The sequence below is a fragment of the Bombina bombina genome, chromosome 6 (assembly GCF_027579735.1).
Source record: "Bombina bombina isolate aBomBom1 chromosome 6, aBomBom1.pri, whole genome shotgun sequence".
NCBI classification, from domain to species: Eukaryota; Metazoa; Chordata; class Amphibia; order Anura; family Bombinatoridae; genus Bombina; species Bombina bombina.
This window is the reverse complement of record NC_069504.1, coordinates 246,345,807-246,370,353: the sequence shown is the minus strand read 5'-3', so window position 1 is coordinate 246,370,353 and position 24,547 is coordinate 246,345,807. Positions and strand designations below refer to the sequence as shown.

The following is a 24,547-nucleotide window of genomic DNA, read 5'->3' as shown; positions in this document are numbered from 1 at the left end:
GTCCGGTCGGCAGATTAGGGTTTAATAAGTGTAGGCAGGTGGAGGCGACGTTGTGGGGGGCAGATTAGGGGTTAATAAATATAATATAGGGGTCGGCGATGTTAGGGCAGCAGATTAGGGGTACATAGGGATAATGTAAGTAGCGGCGGTTTACGGAGCTGCAGATTAGGGGTTAATAATAATATGCAGGGGTCAGCGATAGCGGGGGCGGCAGATTAGGGGTTAATAAGTGTAAGGTTAGGGGTGTTTAGACTCGGGGTACATGTTAGAGTGTTAGGTGCAGACGTAGGAAGTGTTTCCGCATAGCAAACAATGGGGCTGCGTTAGGAGCTGAACGCGGCTTTTTTGCAGGTGTTAGGTTTTTTTTTCAGCTCAAACAGCCCCATTGTTTTCTATGGGGGAATCGTGCACGAGCACGTTTTTTTAGGCTGGCCCGCTTGCGTAAGCAACTCTGGTATCGAGAGTTGAAGCTGCGTAAAAATGCTCTACGCTCCTTTTTTGGAGCCTAACGCAGCCTTTTATGTGTACTCTCAATACCAGAGTTTATTTTTATGGTGCGGCCAGAAAAAAGCCGGTGTCTAGCTACGCGTGTCGTTACCGACAAAACTCCAAATCTAGGCCTAAGAGCTATAGCAGCAGATACAACCAGAGCCAGAATGGATCTGATTCCCCTTGTGTAATGAACTCAATAATAAGGGCTTTAAAGCCCTTTGTATATTTTCAGCAAAAATTAAGATTTTACTACAGGACTGAGATTACATTTCTGAACAACAGAGAGAAAGTAACAAACATTTTGAACACAAATAGAAGTTAAGGCTTTATAGAGGTGGGGAGAACTGACTTATTCAACAATGTATTAAAGGGACATTGAAACCCAAAATATTTATTCCATGATTCGAATAGAGAATACACTTTTAAAAACCCCTTTCCAATTTACTTCTATTATTAAATTGATTCCTTCTCTTGTTATCCTTTGCTGAAAGGTTTATTTAGGAAAGCTCAGGGGCAGCAAATAACCTAGGGTTCTACCGGCTGATTTGGTGACTGCATATAAATACTGTTTGCCATTGGCTCACCCCATGTGGTTCAGTCAGCAACCAGTAGTGCATTGCTGCTCATTTAACAAAGCATCCCAAGAGAACAAAGCACAATTGGTAATGGAGTAAATTAGAAAGTTGCTTAAAATTGCATGCTCTTATCTGACTTATGAAATAAATAATTTGGTTTTCATATCCCTTTAGAAAGCACTTTGAAGAGATAGGAACACTAGTTCTTTTTTAGTTCTTTTTCACATGCCGTTTATATGGTTATTTATAGAATACACAATATTGTAAACACACAAATTAATCAACTCTTTATTCACACTTGCACTAAGCAAGCACATCGAAGTGACAGGTACATGGGTTTACATTAGTGTAACCTTTTGTTACCTGTCTATACCAATGAAAATACATGTCACAATATCTGTAAATGCACGTATTATCTCTATTTCTTCCTATCTTTAACGTAAAATTGTTCTTAAAATAAAAAATGTTAAATATTACAACATGGCGTGTAGGAGGTTTTAACTCTCCTATAAAAAGGAAAGCCACTACTTAACCATTTAAAGAAAAATGTGTAACGCAGACATAATTTTTCTGCAAGAAAATAATTTATTGGATAAAGAACATAAAAAATTAAAGAGGGATTGGGGTACAAGAAGTTGCATTTCTGCTCATATTAAGAAGATGAGTAGGGGCCTGGCAATTTATTCAATTAAATACTGGAATATTAGATTAAGAAAAAATATATGATCCTCAAGGTAGATATATTGTGCTACAAATAATTATTAATGTGAATTTGGTGACAATGTGTAATGTATATGACCAAATGAATCTAATAGAGTTTTTTGGGAGGGCTTATTGAAGGTATTGCTTAAGTATATCAATACTAATTTAATTATAGGGGAGATTTTAACCTTACGCCAAATTTTTTTATTGATAGAAGTAATTCTAACTCAATATTTAATAAAAAAGGTATAAACAAAAGAGGGAAATATGACCAAAAGAATGGTTGATCTAATGATGAAGACACTAGGGCTGTTGGAGGATATGGACATGCAAGCATTCAACTCAACAAGAATATACCTGTGGTTCAAAGATATATTCCTTTCATTCTCAAGAATTTGGGATCACATATAGAGAGGTGAAGATTAGTAATATAATAATATCAGATCACGCCCACCCGTTGCTTTATATTAAATTTGGGGAGGAGCACTCTGGAATTCCCTGCTTTAAATATTCGAAATTTGTGTATGGCTCAGATCAGTTTAAAGCCTTTATGGAGTCAAGATAGACTGAATATTTTAAGACATAATCAAAACACCTGTCAAAACCTCGCACATTTTATGGGAGGCAGGCAAGGCTGTTATTAGGGGCGAGATTACCCCTACATAATAAAAATATAAAAAAGAGAATCAGAAACATCATAAAAGAACTGAGTGAGAGAGTAAAACTTCTTATAGTAATATATAGCCATCTAAATCTGACTATGGACGGAGGAAATATAAGCAGATAGGAAATAATTTGGAACTACACATAAACCAGCGAGGCAATAAGGGACATAAGGAAATTAAAAGGGAATATATATAGATTTGGTATAAGATCAGGATAAAAGTGGGCATCATTAGTCAAATTACAAAACTCAAGCAAAACAAATATCATCTATAGAACACGAGGAGAAGATAATTTATGAAAATCTAGAATTAATATAAGAGTTTATAGGAAGTACTATATTAAATATATATTAATCAGATAGCAATATACTGGAAGAAAATAGTCAGCAACTTCTAAAAGCATTCATATACCAATGATCTCAAAAGAGCAGCAAGAAGGTCTAAATGCAGAAGTTAGTAAAGTAATCAAAAGTCTATCCGGACACCGTAAAGCATCTGGTCCTGACAGTCTGTTAACAGAATGGTACAAAAGTTTGAAGGAATTCATTGGTAGATATGACAACATTATTTAATGATTATTTGGGTGATATTGTGAAACCTTTGAAAGCTCTTCTCTGCGGCCAACAATCTATTGTGATACCTAAAATTGGAAAAGATCCTCACTGTGTTTCTTAGTATCGCCCGATTTCACTCCTTAATCAAGATTATAAAATTCTTACAAAAATCTTAGCAAATGGGCTAAAAATTTTACTCCCAGACTTGATTCACAAGGATCAATCAGGATTTATATGGTTATCACAATGCAATTATACAAGTAAGGAATTAACTCCAAATGCAATGTTGCTGGCCCTTGATGCCCGAGAAGGCCTTTTGATAGGGTTGAGTGGCCCATATTTAATATCTTGTTTAGAAAAGAATATAATATAAAAGGTCCTTTTTTTAAGGATTTTATTGAGGTATAATATAGTACAATAAAAGTAAACAATATTTGAATCGTTACAATCACAGAGTAATTGCTATACAACAAAGAGTGTACCTCACTTTTTCCAGTCTTTTTCATTTATAAAGAATAAAATCATTCTCCCAAAAACCTCTAAGCCTCAATTTGGCCTTAACATACTGATATCAGATTAAGAAAGTTGGAGAACCAAACTGTAAAGGTTAAGACATTCTCAAATACGATATATAGCTGAAAGGGGTAAAGACCTGTTGCCAACATCTTAAAGAAGACAAAAAAAAATAAATAAAAACACACAGATCAAATAAATCAATTAGCACTGAATCAAAGTTGTCAAGGTATATACATATGTGTATGGGGTAAATATATAGGTAATGAAAGGATTACTTATCCGGGATTTTAAAACCCCTTAATAAGATTGTATTATGGCCAAACAAGATGATCCCCCATTCACCTCTATTATCTTCCCTATGTTACTGAAATAGTGACGTAAAATCTAATCATTGCTGCAACAGGGTATAGAGTAAATTAAATGCGGTATGTTTCGAGGGAAACTGTGATTTCAGCCCCTGGGGGAAAATTGTGTACCCCAGAGTACTTTGGTTAGTGGGGGGGGGGAGTAGAAGCATAGAATTATAATAACTAAGCAACATGTGTGCTGACCTGAATCTAAAGAAACATTAGTTATAACGGATACTATGGCATATATAAATATTTGTATATTTCGCCACTAGAGTTCTCTATCCTATAGGTGTATTAAGTGCAAGCCTATAGCCATAAATTGCTGGTAAAAAGAGCTTTAGTTGGGAGCCGCTCTTCAGTAGGTAAGATGCAATGAGGTTATGACACTGGAAAAGAGATTGTTCTGAGTAGGTATAAATGGAGTATCAATCTATTGGCCTTTGAACCAGTAAAAAAGGCGTTATGCCGGTACAAGCTTGGGGCATTAACAGACATGCTATTATTAATTTAAGAAAAGGACTGAGGGCTAGAATGGAGCTGGATATCTAGGGGAACAGTCCAAACTACAAGCACCATATCCTCTAATATAGAGCAAAGATTCTAATGTATATCAAAATGATCGATACAAGATGTTTATAAAAGTTTAGAGCTGAGATATAGCCATAATATATATAAAAAAAGAAAACATTGGTTGTCTATTATCCCATATCATTGAACCCCATCCCCCTGGGAATGGGCCCTTATACCAAAGTGGCAAGTGACATAACTATACTAGTATCAGGTTTGGGGCATTTAGTGAGCAATATGAGCACCACATTGAGTTATGCTCAATGCTAAGTCAAGTTGGGCATTATATTTCTAAAGGTCCCACATGTAATTAAAACTGAAAGACTCCAAATATATAGATATGTGGGCTCCCAATTACGTACGGAGATGTGAACCTGAGGTCAATCAACACTAGTGTCCACCAAAGAAGTTAACTGTAATAAGAGTATACAATTATGGGTAAATAAACTTTATTAGGCTTGTTTACAGCTCCATGACCCAAAGGAGAGGATCCAAACAGGACTGTGTGTAATGACTTCAGGAAGGGAACTTAATGAACAGAAAATTCCCACAATGTGATAAAAAAGTCCTGAGACTCAGAGTCTAACACTTAACTTTGGCCTGTAGGACACACTAGCTAACTAGGTGCTCATTACATCCCCCAACAAGCCAGATAAAACACAGTCATATGGTAGGTTGTGTGGGGGGCCTAGAACACTAGAAAGTAATTTTCAGCAGGACCATAACTTTAGGAACCGCTTAGTGTAAAAACAGTACTTAAACATTACAATATTAATTGTGAACCATAGAAATATCATACAGAGCTAGATGCAAAGATATTTTGACATTTGATGATGTTAATAACACCAGCACCATACTACAGATGCATATATTCTAGGAGTTTAATTGGCCTATCTAGTAAATAAACTTTGTATATGTGAGCTTATCTGAAATGAGAAAAGAAGTCCAGTTACTGGAAACATAGATAGCGTTTTTCATATGTGCTATTTGCCTCAACGTATTCACTGCAAGGGTTAAACATAGTGTTAACAAAAGATATGGCAAGCAATGTCTTAACTGATTTCTCTTTCCCTGGACAAAAAATACAAGAGGGAGATACTTAATAAATGCTGGGGTGGTAGGGAGCTAATATATCAACAACACGCGTCTTGTCTTAATCAGTTATAGTGCAGTGGGCTGTTCTAATTTAATGGCATCCTTAACAAGAAAATTGTCTACACAACATGTATATTTAATCTCTGCATAATAGTAGGTAAGTGGCTTAGAATTAGAGTATGTGTGTCAAAGTAGTCGGTTATTTTAACTATGTACATATATAAAACTTTAAATAGAGGTAACAACAAAAATCTAGATATAAATTGTACCCTATGCATAGTAGAACATAGCAACACAAACCGAGGAGAAGATTATGTGGACTAATATTAACCCATGCCCAGCCCTTGGCAGTTGAGAGCAACAGGCACCAGGTTCATGTCAATGACAGCACAGTTCATCAGCCAGTCTCGCACCGGCCATCGATGGTTCCCCGCAGGTCAGGCCATATGCAAAGGCACAAGGATACAGTTATTTCAAGATGGAATCTCACGGATTATGAGCTGTCAATCTGAGTCGCTACAATGGAGGTCTGGTTTGCTAGAAACTTCCTCCCTTCACGCATTGTTTCTGGTATGCTCGAGGGCACCATTCCAAAGGGACTCCAGAATCCTGCTGTGGATAAGATTGTACACAAGTCCCCGTAGCTTATGCCGCCACCAGCAAGGACCAGTGTGTCCCTCCATCCACCAGCCGCAGCATGTCAGGCTGCGTGTGGGATCAGTAAGCTGATCGCTAATCCTCCAGATGAATTTTGCAGGCTAATAGCATAATTCATGCCACCTCCAAGAGGATTGATGTCAGGAGACGATTTTATAGCCCGTAATCCCAATGTCTGTGTTTACTCAGACTAGGAGGCAAACGCTGTGACACAGAGTCGCCTCTGTCCTCTCTTGATACAGGCAGAGAGGCCTTTAGTAACTCGTCAGCCAGGCTTTCAGCAATAGATGAGTTTCAATGCTTCTTGTTGTATTGTCTTTGTGAAGGCAGCTTGGTAAAGGTCTAGCAGATAAATTGAGTTTGTTTAATATTTCAACTGTTCCATGCTTGTCCTTGGCTACTATCAGATTGCCAGTGCTAATAGGGTTAGATTCTTCAATGGCTTACATTTATCACTGCTCTGTTACTAAATATGTGTTTAGATGTCTTGCCGTGGTGTTAGCAATAAAAGGTCCTTTTAATAATTTTGTAGGCGTGTTTATTCTAAAACTATTGCCTCTGTTATTGTCTACATTTAAAGTGGGCAGAGGCACCCAACCAGGTTTGTCCTCTGTCCCTCTTTTGTTTATTTGGCTGTGGAATCACTTGCGGACTAAAATGAGATACATATACCCCAGGTGTAGAAGTTGATGGGAAAATATATTATCTTGCTCAATATGCAGATAACATGTTGTTATTTATACAAGTTCCAGAGAAAAACTTACAAAAAATATTTGAAGTTATTAATGAATTCGGTCAATTTTCAGGTTTTAAAATGAATAGACGCAAATCAGAAGTTCTATGGCTAAATAAGAAGGAAGATTGTGATATCAGTCCATTTTCGTTTATAAATCCTCCTAACTTTATAACTTATCTGGATATTAATATTTCCGCTAATCCAGATAAATGGTACAATCATAATTATGAAAAAATATATTTATCTATAGAAAAAAACTCTTAAAAGATGTGTAATTTGCCAATCTCATTGATGGGGAAAGTGCATGTAATAAAATGTTGATCTTTCCTAAAATCCTATACCCCTTAAATATGTTACCATTACTAATACCAAGAATAGATATGAGAGACTAAATAGGATTTTAATAAATTCATTTGGGGGAAAAAAATCCTATTTTTTCTAATCTAGATGTCACTTGCATCAAGTTTAGAAAAATGAAACAACCCAATATTGGGAGGTGGTATGGGGGTACCTGATATTTACTTATACAATCTTGCATCATTAGCAGAACGGCCATTGATTGGCTAGCTGGAACAGAACATTTTTATGTGAATACTCTGGAAAAATACGTAAAGGAAGTTAACATGGCATTTGCATTACACACAGAAATTAAGGAATTTGACTCCATAGTAAAAACAAAATCATGTATAAAGGAATCTTAACAGCATTGTTTAAGATCAACAAGATTTTAAAATGTCCAAACAATGGCTCAATTTATTTACCAATCAGGGGTAACCCACATTTTAGTCATGGAATCAAACATATTTAAGGAATGGGAAAGATTGCAGATTTATAAAATAGGAGACATGTTAAGACCCGGTGAATAAATCGCTGCAACATTTTTGGAACTTCAATTTAGACTCAAAGTACTTGAATCACATTTGTATGCCTATACTCAGTTAGTACATTATATAAAGAATATTATAAAAGTCTCCACCTCTTCTCTATGGGATCCTCATCCATTACAGGGTATAATAGAAGGTTTTCATAAAGGAATATTTTCTTATTCTGCCCTTTATAAGGCTCTATTGAACTCAAGGTCCAGTGAGATAATGGGAAAAATTAAAGCAGGTTGGCATCAAAACTTTTAGACACTACAGAATTGGACAAAAGTAAAAATAAATATTATGACAACTACACAAGATTCATATTTCAGGGAATCACTGATTCAATTATTACACAGATTCTATGTCACACTGAAAATAAGAGCTAAGTGGTTGAATTGTGAGAGGAGTTGTACTAAATGTAATTTTTATGATCCTAACTTGAAAACATCTTTTATGGGAATGCCCTAAAATCAACCCAATGGACATAGAAACATATGATGTATTATGTGATAAGAAAATAGACTCAAGAGTTTAAAATAAATGGGGATGATTTTATTAATACATTAGGCATAACACATTTAGGCCCAGGGGAAATACTATAATACCCTGACATAGATGTAATGTTGATATATTTAAATAAATATTTAGAGTAATAAATAAGAATGGGGTGAATGGAGATAAAATCTAACCAACGCTATATTTTGTTCGAATTAGGCATAGGTTACTCTATGACTTCAATATAACATATTCCGAGAGATAAAGAAAAATGAAAATGTTAAATATTAAATACTAGTCCTAAAGCCCCATTCACATGGGCCATTTTTTGCAGTACAGCGGTTCCACTCCTTGCTCTCTCTCTCCCCCCTCTCTTTTTTGCTCTATCCCCCTCTCTTTTGCGCTCTCTCCCCCTCTCTTTTGTGCTCTCTCTCGCTCCACCTCTCTTTTGCTTTCTCTCTCTCCCCTCTCTTTTGCTCTCTCTCTCCCCCCTCTCTTTTGCTCTCTCTCCCCCTCTCTTTTGTGCTCTCTCCTCCTCTCTTTTGCGCTCTCTCCCCCTCTTTTTTGTGCTCTCTCTTGCTCCACCTCTCTTTTGCTCTCTCTCTCCCCCCTCTCTTTTGCTCCCTCTCTCCCCCTCTCTTTTGCTTTCTCTCCCCCTCTCTTTTGCTCTCTCTCCCCCTCTCTTTTGCGCTCTCTCCCCTCTCATTTACGCTCTCTCTCTCCCCCCCTTTCTTTTGTGTTCTCTCTCTCTTTTTCGCTCTCTCTCTCCCCACTCTTTTGCACGCTCTCTTTCCCCTCTCTTTTGCGCTCTCTCTCTCCCCCTCTCTTTTGCACTATCTCTCTCCCCCTCTCTTTTGCTCTCTCTCTCTCCCCCTCTCTTTTGTGCTCTCTCTCCTCCCCTCTATTTTGCTCTGTCTCTCTCTCCTTTGTTTTGCTCTCTCTCTCCATCCCTCGCTTTTACTCATTCTCTCCATCCCTCTCTTTTGCTCTCTCTCTCTCCCCCCTCTCTTTTGCTCTGTCTCTCTCCCCTCTCTTTTGCTCTCTCTCTCTCCATCCCTCTCTTTTGCTCTCTCTCCCCCTCTCTATTGCTCTCTCTCCCCCTCTCTTTTGCTCTCTCCCCCCCTCTCTTTGCTCTCTCTCCCCCCCCCCCCCTCTCTTTTTATCTCCCCCTCTCTTTGGCTCTCTCTCCCCCTCTCTTTTTCTCTCTTTCCCCTCTATTTGCTCTCTCTCCCCACTCGCTTCTGCACTGTCCCCTCTCTTATGCTCTTCCCCCTCTCTTTTGCTCTTCCTATCGTTTTTTGTCTCTCCCCCTCTCTATTTCTCTCCCCTCTCTTTTGTGACAACCACCTCGACCACGCCCCCGTCATGCCGACCGCACCCACCGACCGACCATGCCTGACCACGCCCCTGGCCATGCCCAGTCATGTCCGACCACATCCACGCTCACGTCAGTCATGCCCACGCTCCCGCCTGGTCACGCACACACTTCCACCGGCCATGCCCACTTTCGCCGCAAACAGCATGGTAAGGCCATGTATGTTTGTCCTTGTGCTGTCTCTACTGCTCATGACAGCTTCGGACAAACACACTTGGCCTTTTATATAATAGGATGTTTGATGAATGTTGTACATCTCTATAATCTCAATATCTGTAAAAAAAAATATTCTTTTCTTTTCCGTTTCTATTTCTCTTTTGTATATGCTGAGATATGAAATTGTTAAGTCTTTATATTTCCAATAAAAATTATATAATAAAAAAATAAAAATAAGATAATTTAACTTGCGTTTAAATTAGGTCTCCCTGTTTAAGAGCCATTCAGTGAATTGTAAATAACTCATTGCCAAGCCCAGGTCTATGTATGGTTGCTGCTTTAACTGCACCACTATAAGAAAAGCAAGACAATAAAGAAGAAAACATTGTCCGATTAAAAATGCATACATTTTATAACAATAGATATAGGGCTCCATCTATCATTGTACATACAGACAATGTTTGCTACTAGGGAACCTGTCTGCCTATGATTGAGGCAAGTCAGCAGCATGGTTCAACGTTGCCACCTGCTCTCACACAACTTATAGCACAAGAGCAGGGGCTATTAAGCCACCAGCTCGGAGGTGGAGGAAAAGTTCTATAGTCTGCAGGCTTGCTCCAAAGCTGCTTCGGCAGCTTGATAAATCAAGTCCATTAATCGCAAAAAGTAGTTTTAAATTACAATGGGTCTGTAATCGATACAGTATAAATAAATCACTTCTGGATGATCCTCATCTAATAATGTGTGACCTCACATCATATTTGTGGCTCTAAGAATTCTGAAGATCAGTGGAGAAAAATATATCAAGAGAGTTTCTCTCAAGCTCCTGCAGTACTGGCTACAGCAAATCCTGTGGTTTTCTATATAAGGATTGATATTCTATTTTCTTCTTTGGCATTTGTGTCTTTTGTGTGACCTGCTACATTAAAACTTGTCACAATGAACTGTATTAAAGGAAGTAATTATTATTTAAATCTGAAAAACACAAAGAAGGATAAATAATTCATATTGCATTTTCTACCACAGGACCACATAAAAAAAAAAAAACTTTTAGTACACATGAAATTTCAGCAGGGGACCTTAGGTCTACAAACAAATCTAAAGAATAGGAAGAAAAAATAATAAGATAGAAGAGCCACAGTGAGCATCAATCAACCAAGAGATTGAGCATATTTCCTTTGGTAAATCATCTTCTACAGTGATCAACAATATTATAATATTTTTATAAGGAATCACATTCATAAGCAAAATAACACAACATAATAGCATTGTAATATTCATTAGGAAACTGTGAACAAATGCCTAAATTCTCCATAGTGAATGTGTGTTCAGAATGAAAACTCTTGCTTGCATTATCAATAGAACAATGTATTAAAAATAATATTTAATCCATAGGGATTGTATGTGCAGTATTCCTTTGACAATATAATTGAGTTTAATCTGTACAAGATTAAAGAACTGCAAGTGACATCTAGATTAGAAAATTATATCCCAAAATAAAATTGCCCATGGAATAATTAAGTTACATTCTAGTTGAATTTTGATTGCAAAGCAGGGCATTTCCTAATGTGATTAAAAAAAAAAGAAAATAAACAAACAAAAAAATAATTAAAAAAATGCCTTTACAATAAAAGAGAGTGTACAGCCATAGGTTGCACGCATGTAATCACATTTGTGTTGAGTGTGAGACATGTAAGAAATGCATCACTGCAGATCAGGTAATGCAGATAAACAGGATTTTAGACCATCTGCTGTGCAGGTCATGTACACAGTAAAACCTACTTTTTTTACTCTTTATTTCCTTGGGATTCTTATACCAAATATTTGAATATATTTAACCATTCATTTTTATTCAATTTTAACATTTGTTATACTAACAATAACTACTAACATAAGGAATTTTGATTGTCTCATTTTCAATAGAGAATTCTGCATGCTGTTTATCATCATCAATATTCACAATCTCTTCATAATCCACAAATCACATGTGCATAATTAAAAACAAACAAATACATAAAGAACAATTGTGTCCTTCAAACTTTGCTTTCATCAAAGAATCCTCCATGTGGAGCAATTACAGCCCTGCAAGCCTTTGGCAATCTAGTTGTCAATTTCTTCAGCTAATCTAAAGAGATTTCACCCCATGCTTCCTGAAGCATCTCCCACAATTTGGATTGCCTTGATGGGCACTTCTTATGTACCATATGGCCAAACTGCTCCCACAACTGCTCCATATGATTGAAATCTGGTTACTGTGCTGGCAACTCCATTAAAACAGAATACCAATTGACTGCTTCTTCCCTAACTAGTTCTTGCATAGGTTGGAGCTGTGCTTTGGATCATTGTCCTGTTGTAGGAGGAAATTGGCTCCAATCAAACCCCATCCACAGGGTATGGCATGGCGTTACAAAATGGAGTGATATCCTTCTTTCTTCAAGGCCCCTTTTACCCTGTTTAAATATCTCACTTTACAAATTACCACCACCAAAGCACCCCAAGACCATCACATTGCCTCCACTATGCTTGGCAGATGGTGTCAAGACCTCCTCCAACATCTTTTCATTTGGCCTACATCTCACAAATATTCTTCTTTGTGATCCGAACACCTCAAACTTAGATTCATCTGTCCATAACACTATTTTCTAATCTTCCTCTGTCCAGTGTCTGTGTTCTTTTGCCAATCTTAAGCTTTTCTTTTTATTGGCCAGTCTAAGATGTTTTTTTCTGTGCAATTCTACCTAGAAGGCCAGCATCCCCGAGTCGTTGAGACTGGGGATTTGCGGTACTATTTAATGAAGGTGCTAGTTGAGGACCTGGGAGGCATCTGTTTCTCAAACTAATATAATGTATTTGTCATCTTGCTCAGTCGTGTACTGGGGTCTCCTACTCCTCTTTCTATTCTGGTTAGAGCCTGTTTGCACTGTTCTGTGAAGGGATTAGTACACAGTGTTGTATGAGACCTTCAGTTTCTTGGCTATTTCTTGCATAAAATAGCCTTCATTCCTCAGAACAAGAATAGACTGATTTCATTTCAGAAGAAAGTTCTTTCTTTCTGGCCATTTTGAGCATGTAATCAAACCCACAATTGATGATGCTCCAGATACTTAATTAGTCTAATGAAGGTCAGTTTTATTGCTTCTTTAATCAGCACGTTAGTTTTCAGCTGTGATAGCATAATTGCAAAAAGGTTTTCTAATGATGACGTAGCCTTTTTAAATGATAAACTTGAATTAGCAAACACAACATGCCATTAGAACACACAACAGATGGTTGCTGATAAGAGGCCCCTGAACGCCTAAGTAGATATTCCATTAAAAATCGCCCATTTCCAGCTACAATAGTCATTTACAACTTTAACAACGTCTAAACTGTATTTCTGATCAATTTGATGTTATTTTAATGCATACAAAATATATATTTTAATGCATACAAAATGTATATATTAAACACATATATGTACCTGCAAACTAAAATATTTCACTTAATTAGGACATATTTTTAATATACTGGTTTTAAGATTGAAATTAAAAAATATATCATTACTTCTAGAGCTAGAGCATAATATACTTGAACATGTTTAAAGTGCCATAAAACAGGTTGAAATTTGTGCAAATCCTAAAAGGGCTCATTAATTTAAAATAGTTTGCATACATTTTTTTAAAAAATTGCTGGCAAGTATTTTAAAATAATTTTCAAAAATAAGCAAAATAAATTACAAAGCTAAGCTGCCTGGAGCAGCTAACTCCACCCCTATTATCAGTGTTTAGACACAGGCATTGTATTTCAACTGAGTTCACAGCTTCTAGGCATGCTCCAGCAGATAATCCCTATTCACTTTTGCATTCTACCAAAAGAACAATAAACATAGATACAGCCATAAAATGATGTGTGTGGGAGGAGTTAGAGCTTTACAATTCAGAAAATAAAAAGAAAGGGTTAATGTCGAGGCACTGCAGTATAAATTTGCAGGTACAGTAATTAAAGTACATATTATATTATTTGTCTCTATCCCAACTTGTTTTATGTCCCTTTAATTAAAGCAATGCATGTTTTATGTCTTGTTTTACAGTGGTTTGGAGATTTGGTAACACCAGTGTGGTGGGAAGATGTATGGTTGAAAGAAGGTCTTGCACATTATTTTGAATTTATTGGTACAGACTATCTCTATCCAGGATGGAATATGGTAAGTTTAATCTTTTAATACCTAAGTATTGTTATAAAGTACTCGTTATATTGAATTCTTCCATTTAATATCTTGATTAATACTTAATAATCTATTTTTTCTGATCTTGTTGAATTGTGGATTAATTATTCACCATTTATTTTCTCAACCATATAGCATATAAAGGTCAAATGTCCTCTTATTAGAAAGAGCATTTTTTTTTTTTTTTTGTAAAGATTTTATTGAGGTTGTGCGAAAACATTACAAACTTATATAAGATATGTCAGTACAACAAACACAAACGGTACATATTAACGCGACAATTTATATATATAGGTGGAAGACAAAAGTCTAAATAGAGATAAACTTATGGAACCTCTTTTTCTGTTTTGCATGAACTAAGGTCAGCATATTAAATGGTCATTATTGGACTCGTGGGTTTAGAATAGTTTAGCAAATAGTACAATAAATGGCAACGAGAAAAAAAAAATGAATTAGGTAGGGTTTAAGGAAAGTATGTAAGGTATTTGCGTCTAATGGGATACATGTTATAGATAGTTATAGATAGTTATTTTTAATTAAGTAGGTGGGTGTGTTGTGTTTAAAGGTAACTAAGCAAATGGTAAAAATAGCATGGTAAAGCTGGTATAGCTAGTATGGTAATGGAATATGTAAATGGAAATGGGCAGATTACGACATAGGCAAGATAAGTCGTGTTGTTAAGTCTCCTAAATTAGGAGGTGTATTATTAAGTTATTATTGCTAATAACAGCAATAGCAACAAGAGGGGGGGGAGGTGGAAGTTTGAATATAGTGATCAGTATATATATATAGGGGGCAGGTATCATATTGGGCTGCATATAATAAATGGCTATAATGAGAGTGCTGAATGTAAGATGATTGTATATGTGGGTAGCAACCTGTCGCATAGCTTATAAGTGTAGATTGGGGCTGGCGTCATTCTAATATGATGAGGAAAAGAGAGCCCTGCTGCCTCGGCCGCGGCAGCCTGACCTCTATTTGATAAAAGTATTAGCACAGCCCAAAGGCACATCAAAACAGAAAGACAAGAAAATTAGGTCATGTAGATGTATAGGGATCATTTGAGGTGTAAAAGTGATTGAATATTCAAAGGTATACCCTACACTAGAGATTTCAAGTTAGCATAATATACAAGAAAAGATAAAGCTAAGTGCATAGAACTATTTGTGACATGGTTTTCCCAGCGTCCTATAGTCCTAGAAACTTGAAGGGTACCCTCACTGTTCCAGTAACCTAAGAATCACATAGAATATGCATAGCCCACAGTTGGTCTGAATCAGTAGAAATTTAAAGATCACTAGTGTGAAACTTAAACAAATGCTTACATTGGGAACATTAAAATGACAATATTGAATTATAAACAAATAAGCAACCAATACATTGTGGAGGTCAATATGAAACAGAGAGCAAGGTAGAATCAGTGAGCTCTGCAGAATAATATGCATGGATGTGGCATAAATTATGTCAGGGGCGTGCAATAAGTAATGCTCTGCATGTAAAGAGACCAGGGTGCATTTATTTAACAAATGTCTCCTTTACATACTGCGGCCTAGATGAAACTGTGATTTGATGGGGAAAAGCTAACAGGGAGATCTGTACATATACCGCTGCGTGGGCATTAATATAGACAATGTAAACAAATAGCCATGAATGCTGCAGCAGTGTGTCCTAGGAGACTGGGCTCACATCCATTTTGCTAACGGAGCAATGGCTTATTTCTGTAACCGAGTTCAAGTCTGCTCAAACACTGCAGAACATTATCCCTGGAGTAGATTAAATGACAGGCTTTAAATAGTCCAGGTCGCCACCGGGATCCAGCCTCTTAGAAGGGAAAAGAGTACACAGAATGTTATATGAGACTGCGATGGAGCTGTCAAGGTAATCGCTGAGGCAAACAAAAGCTGATCTGACGTCGGGGAAGGTATGGGAGAAGTGCCGGGGTTAATGCCCACATTTGTATAGCTCCCGGAGAGGTATAGCGGGATACGGGCTGTGAGTGAGTCTATAATGAAATTTAGATCAGCCGCAAGGCTGAAGTACCTGCGAGCTCGGCTTGATTCTTTGCGTGGCTTCTTCCTCCTTTTTTCAAAGAGAGACGACTTTGGTTCTAGCGCCTCAAGCTGGGCTGTTCCGGTATTCATACAGCACTGAACTTCTATTAACTGTGGCCTCTTTAACCTGCTATAAAGTGTATCCAGCAGCGGTTCTTGTGATATTAAAATAGATTGTAGCCCTCTGCCAGCTTCCCGCCTCCCAGGCTCATATTTAATGTAGGACAATGGGAGAGATCTCGGTACAGATATTAAAGATGGCGGCTGCTGCGTGATGGTAATTAGATCTGCTATGTCCTTCGCCTCACGGACAGTTAGACCAGTCGAAGTGGTAGTATGGATAGTGGCAGGTCTAAAAGCCTCAGCTACTGCTTCCAAAAGAGAGTTGTTATGCCGGACCAATAAATCTTGCAGTTGAGATAGAAGCAGCGCAGCCATGTTTTCATGCACTCGGCACTCCCCAGGGAAGTAAAGGGCTAAAGGTGAAAAAGTTTAGATGTATAACGCTGTAGTGTTCCTCCACCTGTGTTCAGAAGGTATTCTGCAATATAAATCTCCAATAAAGGGACAAAGAAGGGTGTTTATCAATGATAAAATTTAGTAAGATCGAGGTAGATATTAGGAGCTCTTGAGGTGTGCGCCCTGCTCCTATGGTAGTTGGCTCCGCCCCCCTCTAGAAAGAGCATTTTAATATTTTTCACATCACGGATGTCAAGGTTGCATGGTTTAATTTTAGCAGAAAAATATACATGGTTACAAAAAAGTTTCCTTTATATAACATATAGGTTAAGAAAGCATACATTTTAGTATATTATGGGGTATTTAGAATGACAGCTAGGTTGAAAGCAAATATTCTCCTCTTTCAAGAAACCTGATATTTATCTACCATATACAATTAGAGGGTCTAGTGACCCATAACTGGAGGAATGGTAGTGGTGAAATTCTCTTTTTATAGGTTCTTAGTTATGAGGTATTTTATTGTTTATGCTTAGGATCAGACTTTAAGGGAATAATGTGTCATTTGATCCTTTCACTGCTGAGGTATGCTACAGGTGCACCAATGCCTGCCAGGAACAGACAGCAATGTGGAAGGAGACCCCAGCTTAATCGCAGGGGGATCCAGATCGTAAAGGCAACCTAATATGATGATGACACATGGTTGTCAATTTCACTTCAGAATAGATCACCATGATCTAAAGGCAGTTATTTTGAATGATCTATAACAAAGTGTTGTATAAGAGTTCATGATAAAATCAGTTGTGTTTTCATATTTTAAATTTCTTTTTTGCTCCATATCTTTTTAATGAATTAAGAGCAAATGCAAAATATAGGTATAGCTATAGGGTGGCATATCACTGTTAAATGCAAATGACCCTAGCCGTAGAACATGCAGAAAAATGTAGATATTATAAGTAAAGCTATCAGGTTCTTCCACTTCCTTTCTTGCTTCCTTTTCTCTTCTTCCATCAACATCACATTCCTTATCCAGTTTGCTAGGTAATATTTCTCTAATCCAACTGCACCCTTAGATATCTCTACATTAACTTAATCAAGTTTCTTTCCCTACTGCATTAGTGTATAGTGTATTATACTGTCAATGGAGAATATTAAAATGTGTTTTTGTGTGTATACTAACTAACCTATGTGTATTGTGTATAACCTTAACTATAATATATATATATATATATATATATATATATATATATATAAATATATATATATATATATATATATATATAGAAACAAAACTATAATAAAGCTAAAAAAAAACACTATCTTGTGCACAGTAAAACACAATCCAACTCCACTAGCTCATGTGTTTTAAGCAAAATGTGTTTGATGTCATGTTAAAGCTTGATTTTGATTCCTCTGGAATTCAAGTATTTTTGAGCACATTTGCACCTTTAATATATATATTTTTTTTATATATAAAAAAACTGATTAACTACTAGGAACTAGATAAAAGAATTGTAAAGGTTAAATGCACATGCTGGGTATCATAGGGACACCTGCATTAACTGCCCTGCATTATACTGTCGGCTTGTAACTCCCCAGCATAAAAATATCTATATTAACTAGGGTTGCACCAATACCATTTTTTTTTTATGTGACAGTTTCCATGGCACAATACAGACTAATGATTTAAGATAGTCTCTTTATAATTATGAAGAACTGTAGCTCAAAAACATTATAAAATAATAAAACAGTTTTATTTGTTTATTGTCACAAAGATGTAAAAACTTGAAATTTTGTTTATAAAAAAATAATATTACAATAAAATATATTATTAATAACAACAATAAATAACACATGTAAAATCACAACCTACCAAAAGTGCAATACAGTAAAAAATATAATAGTCATGGGGAACAACACTATGGGCTAGATCTGAAGGTATCATTTTAAGTATCGGAGCATTTGCACGAGTACAAGTACTTGTGCAAATACTCAGTATCGGCACCAATAACAATACTAAAACTGGTATCGGTGCAACCCTAATATTAACCCCTAATGACATCAACCCTACTGTAATAACCCTGACTCCAGGAAGCAACTACTGGCAGCTGGTAGCTCTCTCTGGTGCTACATCCACCTAAAATGACACATTTCCCCTGTGCAGTTATTTCTCCCTCAAAATCTCCCCTCCTTCCTTGACCCCTTTCCACTTATACTTTTTAGTTTTTACCTATGTTTTCCCCTTCTATTACAAAAACTAGCAGCCTCCAACTACTATAATCCTTACCAGGATTAAAAACAAAAAACAAAACAACAAGCAAACACTGGGACCAACACCTAAAAATAATTGTATATTTTTTTCTAACGTAATCCCTTTTCAGTAGTTTCCGCTTTCCTGCTTGAAGCCATAGATCCTCGTCTCCTCTCAAAGCTCCTTGATTAATATAATTGATCATCAATTCCATACTCTTCAAGTCAAGTTCTCTCAAACAACAATTGAGAGAGTGGGTCATTGCTTATGCGTAGATATGTATATATTTTGAAGCATCTGATTGGCTTAAATTCAAAGCAAGCAAACAAATATATACACAACGCTAAGCCCAAAAGTTATAACCTTCCACTCCCAAACCACCTCCCTAAAAGTGGACACAGTAGGAAATAGCAAAAAAAAGAAAAAAAGAGAGGGTGCTAAAAAGCTAGAAGTAACAACCACATTTATTCTATAGACATTTAATCAAAGAGGAAGTGTAATGTATAAATACCAATATTATAAGAGTTAACTAATCCTATTAAAATAATGGCTGATATAAGAATGAGGGACGTCTCCCTTAAAATACAAATGCAAATGCAATACACAAATTATACAAACGGTCCGTTTAAATACGCGATGCTAGCTAAATACAATTAAAAAATGAGATGCAAATAAGTAAAACCTATTATAACCACCTTATATTAAATAAAATCCATATGCATCATATAGAAAATGACATATAATACATTTGGTAACTGAGCAACTCTTAGCTCAAATTAATGAAAAAGTCCCAGATATTGTGAAGTCCATATCTAAGACAAAACTGAACGAGGTTATTTGTTACTGTGGCCACATTATAACAGATAATACTGTATGAGAATGATGTTGATTCCTCCTGATAGTTACTTTAAATAACAAAGTTATGTCCTTTATGACAAAAGATAAAAACAGCCAACCAGATCAAAATTCTCTCAAAGTCAACACCTACTGTTAGTGGCAATCACAGCTTGTGATAGGAGCAATTTCACTCACCCCTCTTCCTCCAGAGTACGGCTCCAATTCCTGAATTGAAATTCCCAGTTCCGGTGTGTGGAGATTTGTCAGAAAGACCCGGCAGGTGCAATGTCCGTAATCCAGTCTAGAACACCCCGCACTTAGTGTGTATCACGCGCGGGTACTAGGTACCTAGTGAAGAAAAAATAATCTTTGCAGGACAAACAGCTTAGCTTCAACGCGTTTCACCTGTATCACCAGGCTTTTCAAGATCATTTATTAGTTAACTCTTATAATATTGGTATTTATACATTACACTTCCTCTTTGATTAAATGTCTATAGAATAAATGTGGTTGTTACTTCTAGCTTTTTAGCGCCCTCTCTTTTTTTGGCTTAAATCCAAAAGCAGGTCCCAATAGTTTTTTTTGTATTTCTATTCTATGGTTATCACTCACATATATTTAATTATCTGATGTGTTTGGATTGCAGTCTGGAGTTACCTTTTGAGTGGTAAACATTTTTTTCAGAGGATGGTACAAAAACTGTATCTTTCAGGACTATTGGTTTAGGAGAAGTATGGCAGCCCAGTGTTAAATATCTGATAAATTAATTTGCATGAAGCCATTTGTTAAGAAGTAAAAGAAAATGGTGTTGAAAGTATACATTTTGATGCTTTGGAAAGCAGCTTATGGGTCAGTGCTATCACATCAAATATGATATCTGGAAAGCTTACAACTTTTCCAAGTGGAGCCAATTAGGGGCAAGTTTACAAGTCATGCGGTATGGAATTTCTGCGCACGAGATGGTCTTTTTGCAATCAATTTCCATTGAGCAGGTATAACAAGTCTTGATAAACCGCAATTGCACCTTTTACGCCACAATTCTTCTGCGCTCATAGAGCTGTAGTTAACAGTTTTCTGCAACATAAGTTTCACGAAACACTTAAAAAAAAACCTTTACAAAGTACAGCTGCACTCATATTAACATTGTCTAATAAAAATTATGTAAAAAAATATAGCACACAAAATTTATAAGGGCTCAAAGATAGGAGATCTTGGGTATTAGAAAAAAACAAAACACAGGGATTTTTCATTAACATACATACACATACATAGAGAAAAATGGAGTTATATGTATAGAGATATGTTTAACTATGGAGATAATGAAAATATTTCACATTACAATTGTATGCACATTAAACAATATCTCAGAAGAATTTTCAAAGAGATAATAGCATATAGATCTTGATATCTAGACATATATATATATAGATAGATAGATAGATAGATAGATAGATAGATATATTCATATACATATCTCGCTATAAATAGATACACTTATCCAAAAATCCTCACATATATAGAGAAATATTTGCACTACAGATTAGAGTTTTTGTGGAGTTTTTTGCAACTTGTAATACCTGTGCAACCCCAAATGCAAAAAAAGCCATAAGCACAGTGTTTTCACAGCTGATTTGCCGCGCGACTTGTAATCTTGCCCTGGGTGTCCATTGTAATTAGTTGTGCATTGGTTATATTTGAGAGATACTATTCTTTTTTGTTGTAACTTGTATCCCAGTCATTCTGTTTATATGTATGTAAAAAAAGCAACATTGCTTTTATATTCTTTACTTTTAACATCTATTTGTATTTATTTATGGCCAGATTACGAGTTTTGCGGTAAGAGGGGTGCATTGCTAACTTGCAAGTTATTGTCACCGCTCACTTACCTACAGCGCTGGATATTACAGGTTTTTATAAACCCGGCGTTAAAAGACAAGAAGTGAGCATGGAGCAAAATTGAGCTCCATACCGCACTCCAATACCAGCGCTGCTTAAGTCAGTGGTGAGCTGGTTATACGTGATCATGCATGATTTCCCCATAGACATCAATGGGGAGAGCCGGCTGAGAAAAAGTCTAACATCTGCAATAAAGCAGCGTAAAGCTCAGTAACGCAGCCCCATTGATTCCTATGGGGAAACACATTTTATGTTTACACCTAACACTCTAACATGAACCCTGAGGCTAAACACCCCTAATCTTACATTTATTAACCCCTAATCTGCCGCCTCCGACATCGCCGACACCTACATTATACTTATTAACCCCTAATCTGCCGCTCCGGACATTGACTCTACTATAATAAACATATTAACCCCTAAACCGCCGCACTCCCACATCACAAACATTAGTTAAATATTATTAACCCCTAATCTGCCGCCCCTAACATCGCCGCCACCTACCTACAATTATTAACCCCTAATCTGCCGCCCCCAACGTCGCCGCCACTATACTATATTTATTAACCCCTAAACCTAAGTCTAACCCTAACACCCCCTAACTTAAATATAATTAAAATAAATCTAAATAAAACCTACTATCATTACCTAAATAATTCCTATTTAAATCTAAATACTTACCTGTAAAATAAACCCTAAGATAGCTACAAAATAACTAATAGTTACATTGTAGCTAGCTTAGGGTTTATTTTTATTTTACAGGCACGTTTCTATTTATTTTAACTAGGTAGAATAGTTACTAAATAGGTATTAACTATTTAATAACTACCTAGCTAAAATAAATACAAATTTACCTGTAAAATAAAACCTAACCTAAGTTACACTAACACCTAACACTACACTACAATTAAATAAATTACCTAAATTAAATACAATTAACTAAATTAAATACAAATACCTAAATTAAAAACCCCCACTAAATTACACAAAATAAAAAACAAATTACAAGATATTTAAACTAATTACACCTAATCTAATAGCCCTATCAAAATAAAAAAGCCCTCCCAAAATAAAAAAAAAAACCCTAGACTAAACTAAACTACCAATAGCCCGTAAAAGGGCCTTTTGCGGGGCATTGCCCTAAAAAAATCAACTCTTTTACCTGTTAAACAAAATACAAACAACTCCCAACAGTAAAACCCACCACCCACACAAACAGTAAAACCAACCACCCACACAACCAACTCCCCAAATAAAACCCTAACTAAAAAAAACTAAGCTCCCCATTGCCCTGAAAAGGGCATTTGGATGGGCATTTAGCTCTATTGCAGCCCAAAGCCCTAACCTAAAACTAAAACCCACCCAATAAACCCTTAAAAAAACCTAACACTAACCCCTGAAGATCTACTTACAGTTTTGAAGATCCGAAATCCATCCTCAATGAAGCTGGGAGAAGTCCTCATTGAAGCGGCAAGAAGTCCTCAACGAAGCAGGGAGAAGTCTTCATTCAAGCCAGGAGAAGTGGTCCTCCAGACGGGCAGAAGTCTTCATCCAGACAGCATCTTCTATCTTCATTCATCCAGTGCGGAGCGGGTCCATCTTCAAGACATCTGATGCAGACCATCCTCTTCTGCCGACGACTACCTGACGAATGAAGGTTCCTTTAAGTGATGTCATCCAAGATGGCATCCTTTAGATTCTGATTGGCTGATTAAGGTTGAAAAAATCCTTCATTTGTCGGGTAGTTCGTCTGCAGAAGAGGATGCTCTGCGTCGGATGTCTTGAAGATGGACCCGCTCCTTGCCGGATGGATGAAGATAGAAGATGCGGTCTGGATGAAGACTTCTGCCCATCTGGAGGACCACTTTTCCTGGCTTGAATGGAGACTTCTCCCAGCTTCGTTGAGGACTTCTTGCCGATTCGATGAGGCTTCTCCATGCTTCGTTGAGGATGGATGTCGGATCTTTAAAACTGTAAGTGGATCTTCAGGGGTTAGTTTAAGGGTTTATTGGGTGGGTTTTAGTTTTAGGTTAGGACTTTGGGCTGCAATAGAGCCCATCCAAATGCCCTTTTCTGGGCAATGGGGAGTTTAAGTTTTTTTAGTTAGGGTTTTATTTGGAGGGTTGGTTGTGTGGGTGGTGTGTTTTACTGTTGGAGGGTTTTTTGCAGGTAAAAGAGCTGATTTCTTTAGGGCAATGCCCCGCAAAAGACCCTTTTAAGGGCTATTGGTAGTTTCGTTTAGGCTAGGGTTTTTTTTTATTTTGGGGGGGCTTTTTTATTTTGATAGGGCTATAAGATTAGGTGTAATTAGTTTAAAGATCTTGTAATTTGTTTTTTATTTTGTGTAATTTAGTGTTTGTTTTTTTTGTAATTTAGGTAATTGTATTTAATTTAGGTAATTGATTTAATTGTAGTGTAAGGTTAGGTGTTAGTGTTATTTTACAGGTAAATTTTTATTTATTTTAGCTAGGTAGTTAGTAAAGCGTTAATAACTATTTACTAACTAGTCTACCTAGTTAAAACAAATACAAACTTGCCTGTAAAATAAAAATAAAACCTAAGCTAGCTACAATGTAACTATTAGTTATATTGTAGTTAGCTTAGGGTTTATTTTATAGGTAAGTATTTAGTTTTAAATAGGAATTATTTAGTTATTAATAGTAGGTTTTATTTAGATTTATTTTAATTATATTTAAGTTAGGGGGTGTTAGGGTTAGGGTTAGACTTAGATTTAGGGGTTAATAAATTTAGCATAGTGGCAGCAACGTTGGGGGCGGCAGATTAGGGGTTAATAAATGTAGGTAGGTGGCGGCGATGTTAGGGCCGGCAGATTAGGGGTTAATAATATTTAACTAGTGTTTGTGAGGCGGGAGTGCGGCGGTTTAGGGGTTAAAATGTTTATTCTAGTGGCGGCGATGTCTGGAGCGGGAGATTAGGGGTTAATATTTTAATTTTATTGTTTGCGATGTGGGAGGGCCTAGGGGAGGGTTTAGGGGTTAATAGGTAGTTTATGGGAGTTAGTGTACTTTTTACCACTTTAGTTATGAGTTT

At 36.6% G+C, this 24,547-nt stretch overlaps 1 protein-coding gene across 1 annotated transcript in view; it reads left to right on the top strand.

The window, feature by feature from the left end:
* TRHDE (thyrotropin releasing hormone degrading enzyme) overlaps positions 1 to 24,547 on the top strand; it is a 1,764,002-nt gene that overhangs the window by 868,115 nt on the left and 871,340 nt on the right. Inside the window, exon 5 of the mRNA XM_053716777.1 lies at positions 13,871 to 13,984. Coding sequence (XP_053572752.1) covers positions 13,871 to 13,984 — 114 coding nt within the window. The remainder of the gene's footprint in view (positions 1 to 13,870; positions 13,985 to 24,547) is intronic.